Consider the following 14645-nt stretch of genomic DNA (forward strand, 5'->3'; position numbering starts at 1 on the left):
TGTAATAGTTATTACCTTCTTCTAATTCAGGAGAATAATGCAAACTAAAACTATATAATAATTCACAATCTTTAATTAGGGGTCTAACATGGCATAAAATAATATTATAATCCCACACTCTCCAGCCATTTTTGGTTTAAAGACCTTACATCTTCTTTGTCCTTACATCGTATGAGCCCCCACTGAAATATGAGGAACTCTGACACTCAAGAAAACAACAAACAATCCTCCTGACTAACAAAAGAAAAACAACTATTATTAAAGGCTTAGTGTAGTGTGGCAAAACCTTTATTAAGTTGTTTTCAACAATGTTATGTTTATGTAATAAGTCCCTCATGTTCCACAGGTGGTGGCCTGACTTCTCCCCCCCTTTGTTGTGTGTGGAAATAATTATGTCTGTTCAGAGTATTTTCTGTCGTGCTTTGCTGAAATTCTTTGTTCTTGTTTTTATCTGATATATTTAACTTTCTTTGGGTTATCATTAGTTACTAATGATAGTAACTAATGGTTATCGTTAGTAACTAATGGTTTTCATTAGTTAGTAATGATAACCATAATTTCTTTGTACACCATTTGTCTGCTTTAAACTGCTCTTCTTCATAGATTCAGTTAAAGCCTGAAAGCTCTTCCCTTTTCACCTCTTCTCTCATTTGTCGTTCCCTCCCCTTCAGATCTGCACTTTGAAGATGGGTGTAATCAACATGTGGTGACGTGTAAGAGCTGACAGGCTCCATTCACATGTTGTTGAGATCAGAGCTCTGTGTGAGTTTCTCTTCCTTATAACTGAAACTACTCTGTCACTGACACTGAGAGGAGAAATGGCGCAGAAAGGAGTTCAGCTGAACAGAGAAACCTTCTCTTGTTCCATCTGTTTGGATCTACTGAAGGATCCAGTGACTACAGCCTGTGGACACAGCTACTGCAGGAACTGTATTAAACGTTTCTGGGATCAAGAGGACAGGAAGGGAATCCACAGCTGCCCTCAGTGCAGGAAAACTTTCACACCGAGGCCTGTCCTGGAGAAAAACATCGTGTTAGCAGCTTTAGTGGAGCAGCTGAAGAAGACTGGACTCCAAGCTGCTCCAGCTGATCACTGCTATGCTGGACCTGAAGATGTGGCCTGTGATGTCTGCACTGGGAGGAAGCTGAAAGCCATCAAGTCCTGTTTATCTTGTCCAGCCTCTTACTGTGAGAAACACCTCCAACCTCACTATGATGCAGCTCCATTAAAGAAACACAAGCTGGTGGCCCCCTCCAAGAAGCTCCAGGAGAACATCTGCTCTCGTCATGATGAGGTGATGAAGATTTTCTGTCGTACTGATCAGCAGAGTATCTGTTATCTCTGCACAGTGGATGAACATAAAGGCCATGAAACAGTCCCAGCTGCAGCAGAAAGGACTGAGAAGCAGAAGGAGCTCGAGGTGAGACGACTAAACATCCAGCAGAGAATCCAGGAGCGAGAGAAAGATGTGAAGCTGCTTCAACAGGAGGTGGAGGCCATCAATGGCTCTGCTGATAAAGCAGTGGAGGACAGTGAGAAGATGTTCACTGAGCTGATCCGTCTCCTCCAGAAAAGAAGCTCTGATGTGAAGCAGCAGGTCAGATCCCAGCAGGAAACTGAAGTGAGTCGAGTCAAAGAGCTTCAGGAGAAGCTGGAGCAGGAGATCGCTGAGCTGAAGAGGAAAGACGGCGAGCTGGAGCAGCTCTCACACACAGAGGATCACAACCAGTTTCTACACAACTACCCCTCACTGTCAGCACTCAGTGAGTCTACACACTCATCCAGCATCAATATTCGTCCTCTGAGCTACTTTGAGGATGTGACAGCAGCTGTGTCAGAGACCAGAGATAAACTACAGGACATTCTGAGAGAGGAATGGACAAACATCTCACTGACAGTCACTGAAGTGGATGTTTTACTGTCACCACCAGAGCCAAAGACCAGAGCTGGATTCTTAAAATATTCACAAGAAATCACACTGGATCAAAACACAGCAAACAGATATCTGCTATTATCTGAGGGGAACAGAAAAATAGAAGTAATGACACAGAAAGTGTCTTATTCTGATCATCCAGACAGATTCGTATATTATTGGCAGGTCCTGAGTAGAGAGAGTCTGACTGGACGTTGTTACTGGGAGGTGGAGTGGAGAGGAAAACTGGTTTATGTAGCAGTTGCATACAAGAATATCAGAAGAGCAGGGCGCTCAGATGAATGCAAATTTGGATACAATGACAAATCTTGGGCATTACGTTGTGAAAAGGACAGATGTAAATTTTTCCACAATAATGTCCAAACTGTCCTCTCAGGTCCTCGGTCCTCCAGAGTAGGAGTGTACCTGGATCACAGAGCAGGTATTCTGTCTTTCTACAGAGTCTCTGAAACCATGACTCTCCTCCACAGAGTCCAGACCACATTCACTCAGCCGCTCTATGCTGGACTTTGGCTTTATGGAGATGGAGACACTGCAAAGTTTATTAAACTGAAGTAGACAGAAGTCATTGCCAGAAAGTTGCTGAAAACATGCTTTAGTTTCCAGTTTCCCTTGTCTCTTGTTCACACAGAGATCACATGTCAGTCGCACTTTATCTTTGCTACTTTGACATCTTATTATTTATTATCTAGTTAATGACTGACTTTGTTTGAGGGGCCCTCCATCTTATGTGTGTTTAGCCTCCATGACTTTAGCTGTTGAGGTTGTCACTGTTCACGATGATTTTCATTCAGCTAAACTGTTGTTCGTGTTCATGAAAATTTAAATTTCTGTGCCAGAAATGTTTTGTGACTAGTCATTGGTTTCATGTTTGAAGAAAAAGCAGGTTCTGTTTTTATAACTATTGTTAACTGTATCATCATTATTCTTACTTTTAATATTAGAAAGGAAGGAAACAGATGCAAGGATGCAGTCATTGTTGATCTACTTTTAGCAAACATCTGCAGCGTTTTTATAAAAGAAGTTCAATCAGGATGTTTCCTTTAATGGGCGATCGTGGCTCAAGAGGTGGGAGTTCGCCTTGTAATCGGAAGGTTGCCGGTTCGAGCCCCGGCTTGGACAGTCTCGGTCGTTGTGTCCTTGGGCAAGACACTTCACCGGTTGCCTACTGGTGGTGGTCAGAGGGCCTGGTGGCGCCAGTGTCCGGCAGCCTTGCCTCTGTCAGTGTGCCCCAGGGTGGCTGCGGCTACAATGTAGCTTGCCATCACCAGTGTGTGAATGTGTGTGTGAATGGGTGGATGACTGGATATGTAAAGCGCTTTGGGGTCCTTAGGGACTAGTAAAGCGCTATATAAATACAGGCCATTTACCATTTAATAAATGCAGCTTAAGCTTACTTGTAGATACAGTTTGTGGGATAAAAAGGGGATGTTTTTGTCTTTTTGGTCTCATTATTTTAATATGGCACTATTAGTCCATTAGAATCAGATAATCAGCTTTGCATTAAACATGTATTGAAGTTTTTGACCTTACAGTATCTTTTGTATTACAGTGATTGTTATAACTTTAGATTGATCTTTTCCTTACAGGTACCAGAATAATAATATGATCTTTCATTGCAGGTGTAACCATGATCATCTTATACATATTGCAGTTTGTTGCTCATTATAGAGTTGTGCTCAAGTTAATCAAGGGTTAAAAGCTACAGTCAGCGCGATGTCTGGCTGATCTATGGAGGGGAAAGGCTTTGAGCTTAGAAGGCCGCACGCGCTTACACAGCACTTATACGATGTTATTCTTGGTGATCTTGTGCTTAGTTATGTTTCCTGTTATGTTTTAAGTAGTGGTAGCTGATCAAGCAATATTCATTTAATATTATATACTTGGTTCAGAGCAGTATACACTGATTGTCTTAATCAATGTGGAAGTCCTTGTAGCTGCAATGTTGTGTCTTAGCAGGGGACAGATGGTTCCAGGAGACGGGGGCAGTCAGCGTCTGCCCTCTGGAAGGAGATAATGTTATTTTCTGTGTTAAATAAAACTGTCAACATCGATTGTATCACACCTGTCACTACGCATGAAGGGGCGTTCTAATACCCTGATTTCATAAAACTATGGAGATGTGTTTTTTGAGATGAGATCTGAGGCTGTCTGCATACACTGTCCATCTCCCACGTGTGTGATCATTAAAATCATCGTTTGACTTAACCCGGCCGGACCAGTGTTGTTATTGTGGTTTTTCCTCTTGTCTCCATCCCCAATTTTTGAACTCGTAACAAGTTTCACAGTTGGAATTGGTTTATTTTCGTCTCTAATCATGTCTTTAAATATTGATGATTATAATTATTCAGACTATAGATATATTTTGTTATATAAAATATATTAATAAACTTTATGTTGTCCTCACAAGTTGGGAATCTGGAATTGTTTTATTAACAAATATTTGAATCTAAAATTGTTATAATTTATTAGTTTATTTTATTTCATATGTATTTGATTTTGTAAAACCTCTGCATGTCTTTCAGAATGGAAACACTGATACAGACAGTTTGCAGCTTGATACTCATGTTTGTGCAAATGTGGAGTCACATGATCACTCTGCTGTAAACCCGTGTAGTCAGTAGATGGTGCTGTTGGACTGTGTTTGTCTTTGTGAAGTTAGGATGTACTTAGTTTAACACAGAAATATGTGTACGAGTTTTAGTTTAATTAATTATAACTGTTATATAAACCTACAGACGTGACATGAAACTAAATGTTATTTCTTGTTTTTTATTTCCTCTTCAGAGCAAAGCTCAATGCACACTCACAGATTACAAAGACTGTAAAACCTGTGCTGTGCCCTTCATTACTGTGCTGTGTAAATATCTGAGCCAACTAAATAAATGACTGGACTGCATTTGATTGACTCCTGCTTGTTCTGATTGACACCCCCAGAAAGACACAACACAAAGAGCTGCAATACGTACCAGTTATCAATATTCTGATCGGCTGACCTCCATTCCTATTCTCTTTGCCTTCAACCCCACAGACCCCCTAACCACCCCCCTGTCCCCCTTCAGCTACAAGTGCAAGTTTTGCATCACATCTCTCTTAAGAAGTGCTGCAAAAGTCAAAGCACAGTGTGTGAATTTGTGATTTCAGAGGAGGCAGTCAAGCTGTCAGGGCCGAGAGGCCAGCGTGAAATGGACCCACAAGCAGACTCAAGGCACGGCTGTTTGAAACTCAGCCTGATTTCATTAAATACAGAGATAAAGAGCTGTAAAATGTGACAAGGAGGATGCTTCTGAGAAGCTGGATCCACTGTGACAGAGGAAAGCCTTATTATTTCCAGTGCAGGTGAGTTGTACTGGAAGGTTGCTTCCTTAGCAGGCTGGCTAATCTGGGTTTTGAAGGGAGGGAGATCTTTTCTGGAGCGATGGATGGTTGCAGTGAGTAGGAAAGCAGGCCGGTGGGTTCCCAGATTCTCCACAGGAAGGGACGGCTCCTGACAGGTAAGATTGGGATAGGCAGTCGGTCGGAGGGAAGGACCAGTGTCACAAGAAATCCAGATAAGAGCGGAGTTGAGTGGATAATGATCTGTAGGTGCAGGGAACTGGAGACAAAAAGGCGGCGAAATTAAACAGGGAAACACTTGGAGCAAGTAGAACATGGAGGCCGATTTAAAACTTCACCCGCAGGCAGGGCCTGAGTTTTGAAAAGAGTAAGAAAATATTCCCCAAACAACACCAACACTCCGGATCATGACACGAGCACTTGTATTCACTCATCTGAGAGGTTGGAATAACAGAGTTGTGGTTCTAAGTAGTAAAAATAATAAATAAATATGAAATATTTAAAAATTGCAAGTTTGCAGCTCTAAATCTGCCCCAGGGCAGCTGTGGCTACAACTGTAGCTTGCCTCCACCAGTGTGTGAATGGGTGGATGACTGGGTGTGTAAAGCGCTTTGGGGTCCCTAGGGGGGACTAGTAAAAGCGCTATACAAATACAGGCCATTTACCATTTAAGTATATTTGTGAAAAATATTAATCGTTTGTGAATATTTTTTTCTGTAACTGTAGTTTAATACAAGTATGTGAAAACATTTTATTAGTAAAAAAAAACAAAAAAACTGTTCTACACATTCTGACTTTTTATTCTATGCATTCTCGCATTTTGCAGCATATTTAACTTGATATTCAATGGCCTAAAACACAAGAACACTTGCAGTGCACCTGCCCATCAAGAGTAAAAGGCCACGCCCACCAGGGAGGGTAGGAGTACTGGTGGGCGAACTCACTCAAGACAAATCTCCTCCACACATAGCTGGACTGACCATCGGGCATACCGGGCATTTGCCCGGTGGGCCGCTTGCGATTTTTTGTTTTTATGGGCCGATCGATTTTCTTTTTTTTCTTTTTTTTTTTTGGAAGGGTATAAATGATGAAAGGTGTTGGATTGGCCAATTGGTCATGATTGACTCTGGGCTGGACCAATTACAGCCGAGGAGGTCGGATGCACCCTCCCCCTTGTTTAGCAATCTTATAGACAACTAAAGAAAATGGAGAACAAAATAAGGAAAGGAGGTGCAGAAAAAATTAGGGCCAAAAGAAACAAGCCCTTCAGGCAGACGCTGCCAAATGTGTAAAAATAACTGAATTGTTTGGCGGTAGCTATAGCATAGCATAGCATCTTTATTTATAACGCACTTTACATCCAACTATGTTGACCAAAGTGCTACAAATATAAAACAGAGAGGAAACAGTTTAAATTACATATAAAATATCTTAAAATTAAAAGTAATATAATTAATAAGAAACGTATTAAGAGACATCAACAAGTCCTGCTGTGCTAAAAGCCAAGGTAAATAAATATGTTTTAAGACGTGATTTAAAAACAGATAAGGAAGGTGCCTGTCTAACATGTAAAGGCAACTCATTCCACAATTTTGGTGCTGCCACAGCAAACGCCCGATCCCCTCTGAGCTTACGATTAGTCCTGGGCACACTCAGGAGGAGCTGGTCTGCCGACCTGAGGGACCGGGAAGGTATGTATGGATGAAGAAGCTCAGAGAGGTACACAGGGGCAGCATTGGACAAACATTTAAAAACAAATAAAAGCACTTTTACTTTTAATTTTAAAATGGATCCTAAAATGCACGGGCAGCCAATGAAGTGAATATAAAACTGGGGTGATATGCTCGTATCTATGAGTGCCAGTTAAAAGGCGTGCAGCAGCATTCTGGACTAACTGCAGTCGAAAAACAGAAGATCGACTCACCCCAAAATAAAGAGAATTACAGTAATCCAGCCGAACGGTTACAAAAGCGTGGATTACTGTTTCAAATTGCTGTCTCGTAAGAAAGTGCTTAATTTTGGCCAGTTGCCTCAGATGAAAGAAACTAGACCTTACAACCAACCCGATCTGGCTTTCAAGCTTAAGCTCAGGATCCATTTTAAAACCCAGATTAACAATCTCTGGTTTACAGAATGATTTCAGGGATTGCAAATCAACACACGGAACAGCAGTGGAGGCAGGTCTGAACACCATTACTTCAGTTTTAGAATCATTAAAACAAAGAAAGTTTAGCGCCAACCACGACTTGACATCCTCCAGACATGTTTGTAAACGATTTACAGACGACCCATCTTTCTTTTTAAGAGGAACATAAATCTGGCAGTCATCTGCAGAGGTGGGACCAAGTCATTGTTTTGCAAGTCTCAAGTAAGTCTCAAGTCTTTATCCTCAAGTCTCAAGTCAAGTCTCAAGTAATGTCAGGCAAGTCAGATTCGAGTCTCAAGTCACTGGTGTAAAAGTCCGAGTCAAGTCACAAGTCTGAAACTTTGAATTTCAAGTCCTTTCGAGTCTTTAAAAAAAAACAAACGAAAAAATAATGTTGCAGTTATGCTAAATGTAAATATTAGACCATGTAATTTTAAAATCTGTGTTTTTCTCAACACATGACAAAATAGTGAACTTAGAAAATATACACAAATTGTGAAATTGCACCTCTTTAAAATGCAGCTCAATTAAACCTAGCTCCAAGAATAATTTTCACCGACAGTTCTGAGATAAGCTGCATGTTATTCTTGGATGCGGTTGTAGGACCAGCTTTAAAATCGCATGACAAAAATATCATACACATTAAAAAAAACTGTATCACCAACATAGCCTGGACAACATTTGCTAGTTAGATGAAGTCAGCTATCTCATCTTAGCATATTTATATGCATATTTATAATTATACGGTTCTTGGAGTGAGTGCGTACACTCATGAAGTTTAGTAACTTCAGGTCACTGCAACAAGCCCAGGTACAGTTTACCGCCGGATGGGTGCAGGACCTTGAAATGCACCGTGTAGAACGAAAGACCATCGTACGTATCATAAGTTTACCAGTCTCACAAATCGTCATCATAAATACACATTCGTTAACCGTTTATTAATAGGACCTTTGAGCTCAACGGTAATTAATTAGTAGTGGAAATAATTTCTGGTAGCATCACAGAAATGTAGCAGTGACAACAATATTGTATGCTGTAATCGTACTGGGCAATTAGTGATACAAAAAACCTGTTTTATCCTGTGAATAAAAGTATATGTTTTTGTCAATGTACCATAATAACAGAAGCGAAACGCAATATTCTGTCAGGACAATTCACTATTTATGCACAATAAATAAAGGAGCATAGCGCCACAATTTCTGTTCAGCACCAGACTTGCTTGTAACCTATATCACTAATTATGTTATGAAAATGACGTATTAACTACAACAGCAGACTGACCTTCGTGTAAATGCTTGGAGCAGACTAACCTGTGAGCTGGAGTGTTCTGGGACGTTATATTTGATCTTTGAATGGCTGCAATCCAGGCCATCCGTCGCATCTTTGTTACTTCGGAAACATGGCTTGAACAATTTCTCTTCAACGACGTAATCCGATAACAACCGATCTCTTTACCCGTCGGCTTCCCGTGGCTGTCATGCGACCGGCTATTGCAGTTAATAATACAACAGCTTCTTGCCATTTTTGTGTTTCTTTTTATCGCTGTATAACTGATTTTAATTGAAAGCCTGCGTGCGCTAGTACCGCTTGCCACGAGTTCCCAGAATCCTTTGCGGTTCTACCCGTGAATGACGTCACATTTTCAATCTCTATATAATATGCATGTTAAATTTTATATTTGGGGTAAAATATCAAGTCTTTTCAAGTAAACCGGTTCAAGTCCAATTCAAGTCCCAAGTCATTGGTGTAAAAGTCCAAGTCAAGTCACAAGTCTTAGAACATTTTTTCAAGTCAAGTCTAAAGTCATAAAATTAATGACTCGAGTCTGACTCGAGTCCAAGTCATGTGACTCGAGTCCACACCTCTGGTCATCTGCATAACAGTGAAACGAGAGTCTGTGTTTTCTAAAAATTGAGCCCAATGGAAGTAAATAAAGTGAAAATAGGATAGGGCCCAGAATGGAACCCTGTGGTACTCCATGAGACAACGGAGCTCGGGAGGACTCACAGTTTCCTAAGCGAACTGAAAAGGTTCGGTTTGTTAAGTAAGACCTGAACCATTTCAGAGCCACACCTGTTATACCGACACACTGCTCCAAACGTGAGATTAAAATTTCATGGTCTACAGTGTCAAATGCAGCAGTTAAATCGAGTAAAATAAGAATGACACTTTCACCAGAATCACATGATAAAAATATATCATTATGGCATAGCTTCCACAGATTTAGCAACATCAGCAAGTGGTGGAGGCCAGCAGGTGGATAAGGGAAAGGGGAGGCAAGAGGAGGAGAGACCCGAGGCGGCCGCCGGTCATAGTGGCAGAGGAACTGAACTTCAGGCAAGAAGTTATGACCTGCTGTCTGTCTGTGTCAGATATAAACCAAGTTTAGTTGTAGTTTGTTTTCGTTGTGCTGACTTTTTACAGTCGCTTAGAATAACTGGTACTGCGTACTAGCTAGCATGACGGAGTATATATACTGCTGGGCGGGTGCTATGAAGTTACTGATAGTAAATTTTATTTTATGCTTAAGGTTAGTTTCTCAAACTCCTCAAGATATTAACAAATTGTGCCAATCCTTACATGTTGCACCAGGCTGATTTATCATCAAAAGTGGAGAAGTCTGTGACAGAGGAGACAGAAGAGCAGCAGAGAGAGAAATAAAAGAGCAGGAAAGAGAGATGGAGATGGAGAGATGACTTTATGTCATCCACGAGGGATGCATTTGACATATGTTTCACATATTATAGCCCAACAAGTTACTTATAGCAATTTAAATACGAGCAATCAGTTTTTGGCAAATACCAGAAATCAGTTTTTGGCAGACAATCACTTTTTGGCACAACACCGGCTATTGCAGTTAATAATACAACAGCTTCTTGCCATTTTTTGTGTTTCTTTTTATCACTGTGTAACTGAGTTCATTTGAAAGCCTGTGTGCGCTAGTACCTCTTGCCACAAGTTCCCAGAATCCTTTGAGGTTTTACCCCTGAATGACGTCACATTTTTGGTGGGCCGGTCTCTAGTCAAAATGTCCGAACCGATTTTTTGTCCCAGTCCAGCCCTGGATGATAGCCATTTGATACACACTGTTAGAAAAAGCATCTTGAAAAAACGGTGATATTCCGGCAGCTGGTGCGCCAAAATACGACCGTATAATTACATAAAATAACTGTCCCATAAAAATGCGGTCATTTTCAGTAATGAAAATAGAGTTTGTTGCGCTAATTTGACATGGGATTCTGCCTTTTCCAAGTGCTTTTAGACATTAAATTAGGAACATTTTTACGTGATCAAACAATTAAATTACCTATAAACAAGGTCACTGAATGTGGAAATATGAATCATAATACGTAAATGTACAGAAATATACAGTTAACAGTTGGTTTGAATAATAATGGATTGCATGCCCTGGGACAGAGGCGAGGGTGCCATATCACACCATCGGCCCCTTTGGCCCCCACTAGTAGGCGGTAGGTGAAGAGTCCTGACCACGGACACAACGACGGAGAGTGTCCGAGCCGGGGCTCGAACCGGCAATCTTCTGATCACAAGGTGAACTGCCAACTCTTAATTTACATTCAAAATGTGAAGTCAAAGTCTATTTACGTAACTTTAATGATATTCTAGAAGAACAGAACATTACTATAAAATGCACAGTAAAATACCTTCATATTAGGGTTTTTTTCCTACGGTCGCAGCCATACCCGCGACCTTGTTGTTAGTTCACATTCATTGGCCGATGCTTAGCGTCAAGTTATTTATATTAATTGCAATTCCTTCCTCTACATTTGTTTTTCAAAATATATAATTAGCACAGCGTGGCCGTGCAATGTTTTACACTGTGGCATGCAGAGAAATCTTAACGAAGAAGCTCACAGAGAGAGATTAAGCTTGTTATTCAACCCCAAGCTGATAGGGAGAGCTCCTTATTAAAACACTTGCCGTGCTACTATGTGCCTCAATGTTCAACAACAGCACAACAGAAGTCACTCATGGTACAGCACTCTCTCTACAAAACAACAACTGTCAGTGATGCTGCACCACGGCGTAAACACAACATTCAAGATAACAGTTAAAAGTAACGTAACCATAAACAATAAAACAAGAACATCTAAACAGCAGCACATGTCCCGACGCATGATGGAAGAGAACTAGCTGTTCCCGCAACACGCCACAATATTTTTTTTTGTTTTTATTCCTATTAATTATATTTTCACTTGTTACCTCTGAATTATTGAATCAGACCTAGGTGACATGAAGTTTTCAGCAAAATTATAATTCAAATACTCCTTTAATAATTGATTATTCTCATTAATTTTCGATCATTTTATATATTTTTCCATAGTATTACATTTGACTTAACAGATCATTCTCTCACATAACAGACAAATATTCGTGAAATTATGATACATTTCTGAATGTATTTTTAGAATGTAAATATGCATATGTCAAAAAAAATATATTAAACAAAACAAGTAAATTGTGTTTTATTACATTTACAGTGATGGCGACCGTGCCTCAGGGGGTTGGGAAGCGTATCTGTAACCGGAAGGTTGCCGGTTCGATCCCCGGGCTCTCTGTCCTGGTCGTTGTGTCCTTGGGCAAGACACTTTACCCTACCGACTACTGGTGTTGGCCAGAGGGGCCGATGGCGCGATATGGCAGCCTGGCTTCTGTCAGTCTGCCCCAGGGCAGCTGTGGCTACAACCGTAGCTGCCTCCACCAGTGTGTGAATGTGAGAGTGAATGAACAGTGGCATTGTAAAGCGCTTTGGGTGCCTTGAAAAGCGCTATATAAATCCAATCCATTATTATGTTATGTTATTTTACATTTGACGTGTCAGATCACAGTCTACTTATGTAAATGTAATGATATTCTAGAAAAACAGTACACAACTGTAAAATACACAGTAAAATAATCTGAAATTACTGTTTTTTGGAACAGTGCAGTGTGTGGCGTATGGTTTGAGCACTGACGGGCTGACTTTCCACGCCTTCAACATCTTCAGCAATGCTGTCAGCACTCATACATCTATTTTCAAAAGATAACTTCTGGACATGACGCTGAGCATGTGCACTCAACTTCTTTTGTCGTTCATTGCGAGGCCTGTTCTGAGTGGAACCTGTCCTGTTAAGCTGCTGTATGGTGTTGCCCATCATGCTGCAGCTCGGTTTCAGGGTGTTGGAAATATTCTTATAGCCTAAGCCATTTTTATGTAGAGTAACAATTCTTTTTTTCAGATCCTCAGAGCAGTCTTGGCAATGATGTGCCATGTTAGACTTCCAGTGACCAACATGAGAGAGATTGAGAACAATATCACCAAATTCAACACACTTGTTCCCCATTTGCACCTGAGATCGTGTAACACTAAGGAGTCACATGACACCAGGAAGGGAAAATGGCTAATTGGTTAAAATTTGGACATTTTCACTTAGGGGTGTACTCACTTTTGTTGCCAGTGGTTTAGGCAATAATCAGTTATTTAATGTTTTAAATAGAACTGTCTAAACTTGACTGGTGCTGTTATTGGGTTGCAATTTTAAATCCAACATGATGACTTTTATCCAGCAAATTAGTTGCAGTGTCAGGTTTTTAGATAAAATTAAAATCAAACCAGCTCATAGGGTCAGGACTATTTGCTTTTATGCAGGCCTTACAGTAAGAAGCAATTAATCCTACTCGACATTTTTATGACTTTAAAATAAGTTGCACTGCCAAATTGAAAAGAGCTCTATAAATGCAATCCATTATTATTATTAATTAGTATTATTATTTAATAATAATAATAATAATAATAATAATAATAATTATTATTATTATTATTATTATTATTATTATTATTATTATTATTATTAATAATAATAATAGTAGTAAAATAGCCCACAAAACTGTCAAAATTGGTCCGTGTCAGGTGTCGAGGAACCAGGACATATTAATGGGAAGTGGACTACTGGAACACGAAGGCAGAAGTGGGCAAGAGATGAGAAGAGGGTGCTGGAATGCTACTAAGCAAGTAACCCCAGCAGAAGAAGAGGATGTCGCACCTATGGAATCCCGGCATAGAGATTGACAGCAAAACAACTAGTATCTTAATGTTCCAACATTCGGAAAAAGGAATTGCTCTCACGGCTAGAGATTGACAAGGTACAACACAAATCCTACGGCAAGGGAGAGCCAGGATGACAGGTCAGGGAGGAGATATCATATATCTAATAGCCAACTGCCTTGATTCTGCGGTCGATCTCATCCCAAATGATCTCAAATGGGTTTAGGTCAGGTGACTGTGGAGGCCAAGCCAACTGGGGCAGCATTCCCTCACTCTCCTTCTTGGTCAAATAGCCCTTATTGTCAAGGGGCCCCACAGGCTGGCGTAAGAATATGGACCCAAGAGCAGATGAAAACACAGAAAGCAAAAATACATTTAACTGTTTTATTTTACAGCAGACACAGGGAACTTTGTAACTACACAAGCCAGGGATTTCTTGACTGCTACATGTAATTTGGTGGCTCCACAGGGCTGATTTTCCCCTAAAGAGCGCGTCGTAACTGCGGGCAGAGGAAGAGGGAAAGGTTAGAAGGGTTTCCAGAGGTAACTGGGTGGATGATACGAGGTTTGAGGTGAAGAGAGCTTGCTTGATGGGTGAGGTGAAACCATTCTGGGGAGGTAGATGGCCAGGCAAGCTCCAGAGTGAGAAATGATTCTGTGTGGCATTTATCTGGACTCTAATCTGAGGTGCTGTTAACTTGTGATTTCTGAGGCTGGTGACTCAGATTAATTCATCCTCAGGAGCAGAGGTGATTCTTGATCTTCCTTTCCTGGGGTGTTTGGATATTGTGCTTGATGGTTTATGTGACTGCACTTGGGGACACATACAAAGTTTTAGCAATTTTCTGTACTGACTGACCTTCAGTTCTTAAAGTAATGATGGACTGTCGTTACTCTTTGCTGAGCTGATTGGTTCTTGTCATAATATGAATTCGAACAGGTTTCAAATAGGGTTGTCAGCTGTGTAACAACCTGACTTCTTACAACACAACTGATGGTCTCAACCCCATTAAAAAGGCATGAAATTCCACAAATGAACCCTGACAAGGCCCACCTGTGAAGTGAAACCCTTTTCATGACTACATCATGAAGCAAGCGATTTAAAACTACTGTTTAGATGACAATCTGGCAAATAGTGGAGCTCTGAGGTGGTCCATAAAATTTCCATGCTGATCCCAGACAA

General features: G+C 40.6%; 1 protein-coding gene across 1 annotated transcript; it reads left to right on the forward strand.

Moving 5' to 3' along the window:
- Positions 1 to 693: 693 nt before the first annotated feature.
- On the forward strand, positions 694 to 4142 carry LOC146579265 (tripartite motif-containing protein 16-like). Its single transcript, XM_085262925.1, has one exon. The coding sequence runs from the start codon at positions 819 to 821 to the stop codon at positions 2490 to 2492; it is 1674 nt and encodes a 557-aa protein (XP_085119051.1). The 5' UTR covers positions 694 to 818; the 3' UTR covers positions 2493 to 4142.
- Positions 4143 to 14645: the final 10503 nt, after the last annotated feature.

The sequence above is a fragment of the Mchenga conophoros genome, linkage group LG3 (assembly GCF_057382185.1).
Source record: "Mchenga conophoros isolate Kocher_MC1m ecotype Shallow Benthic linkage group LG3, M_conophoros_male_GT1.1, whole genome shotgun sequence".
NCBI lineage: Eukaryota > Metazoa > Chordata > Actinopteri > Cichliformes > Cichlidae > Mchenga > Mchenga conophoros.

Coding starts and splice junctions, on each gene's coding strand:
- LOC146579265 (XM_085262925.1), top strand. CDS start 819: ATGGCGCAGAAAGGAGTTCAGCTGAACAGAGAAACCTTCTCTTGTTCC.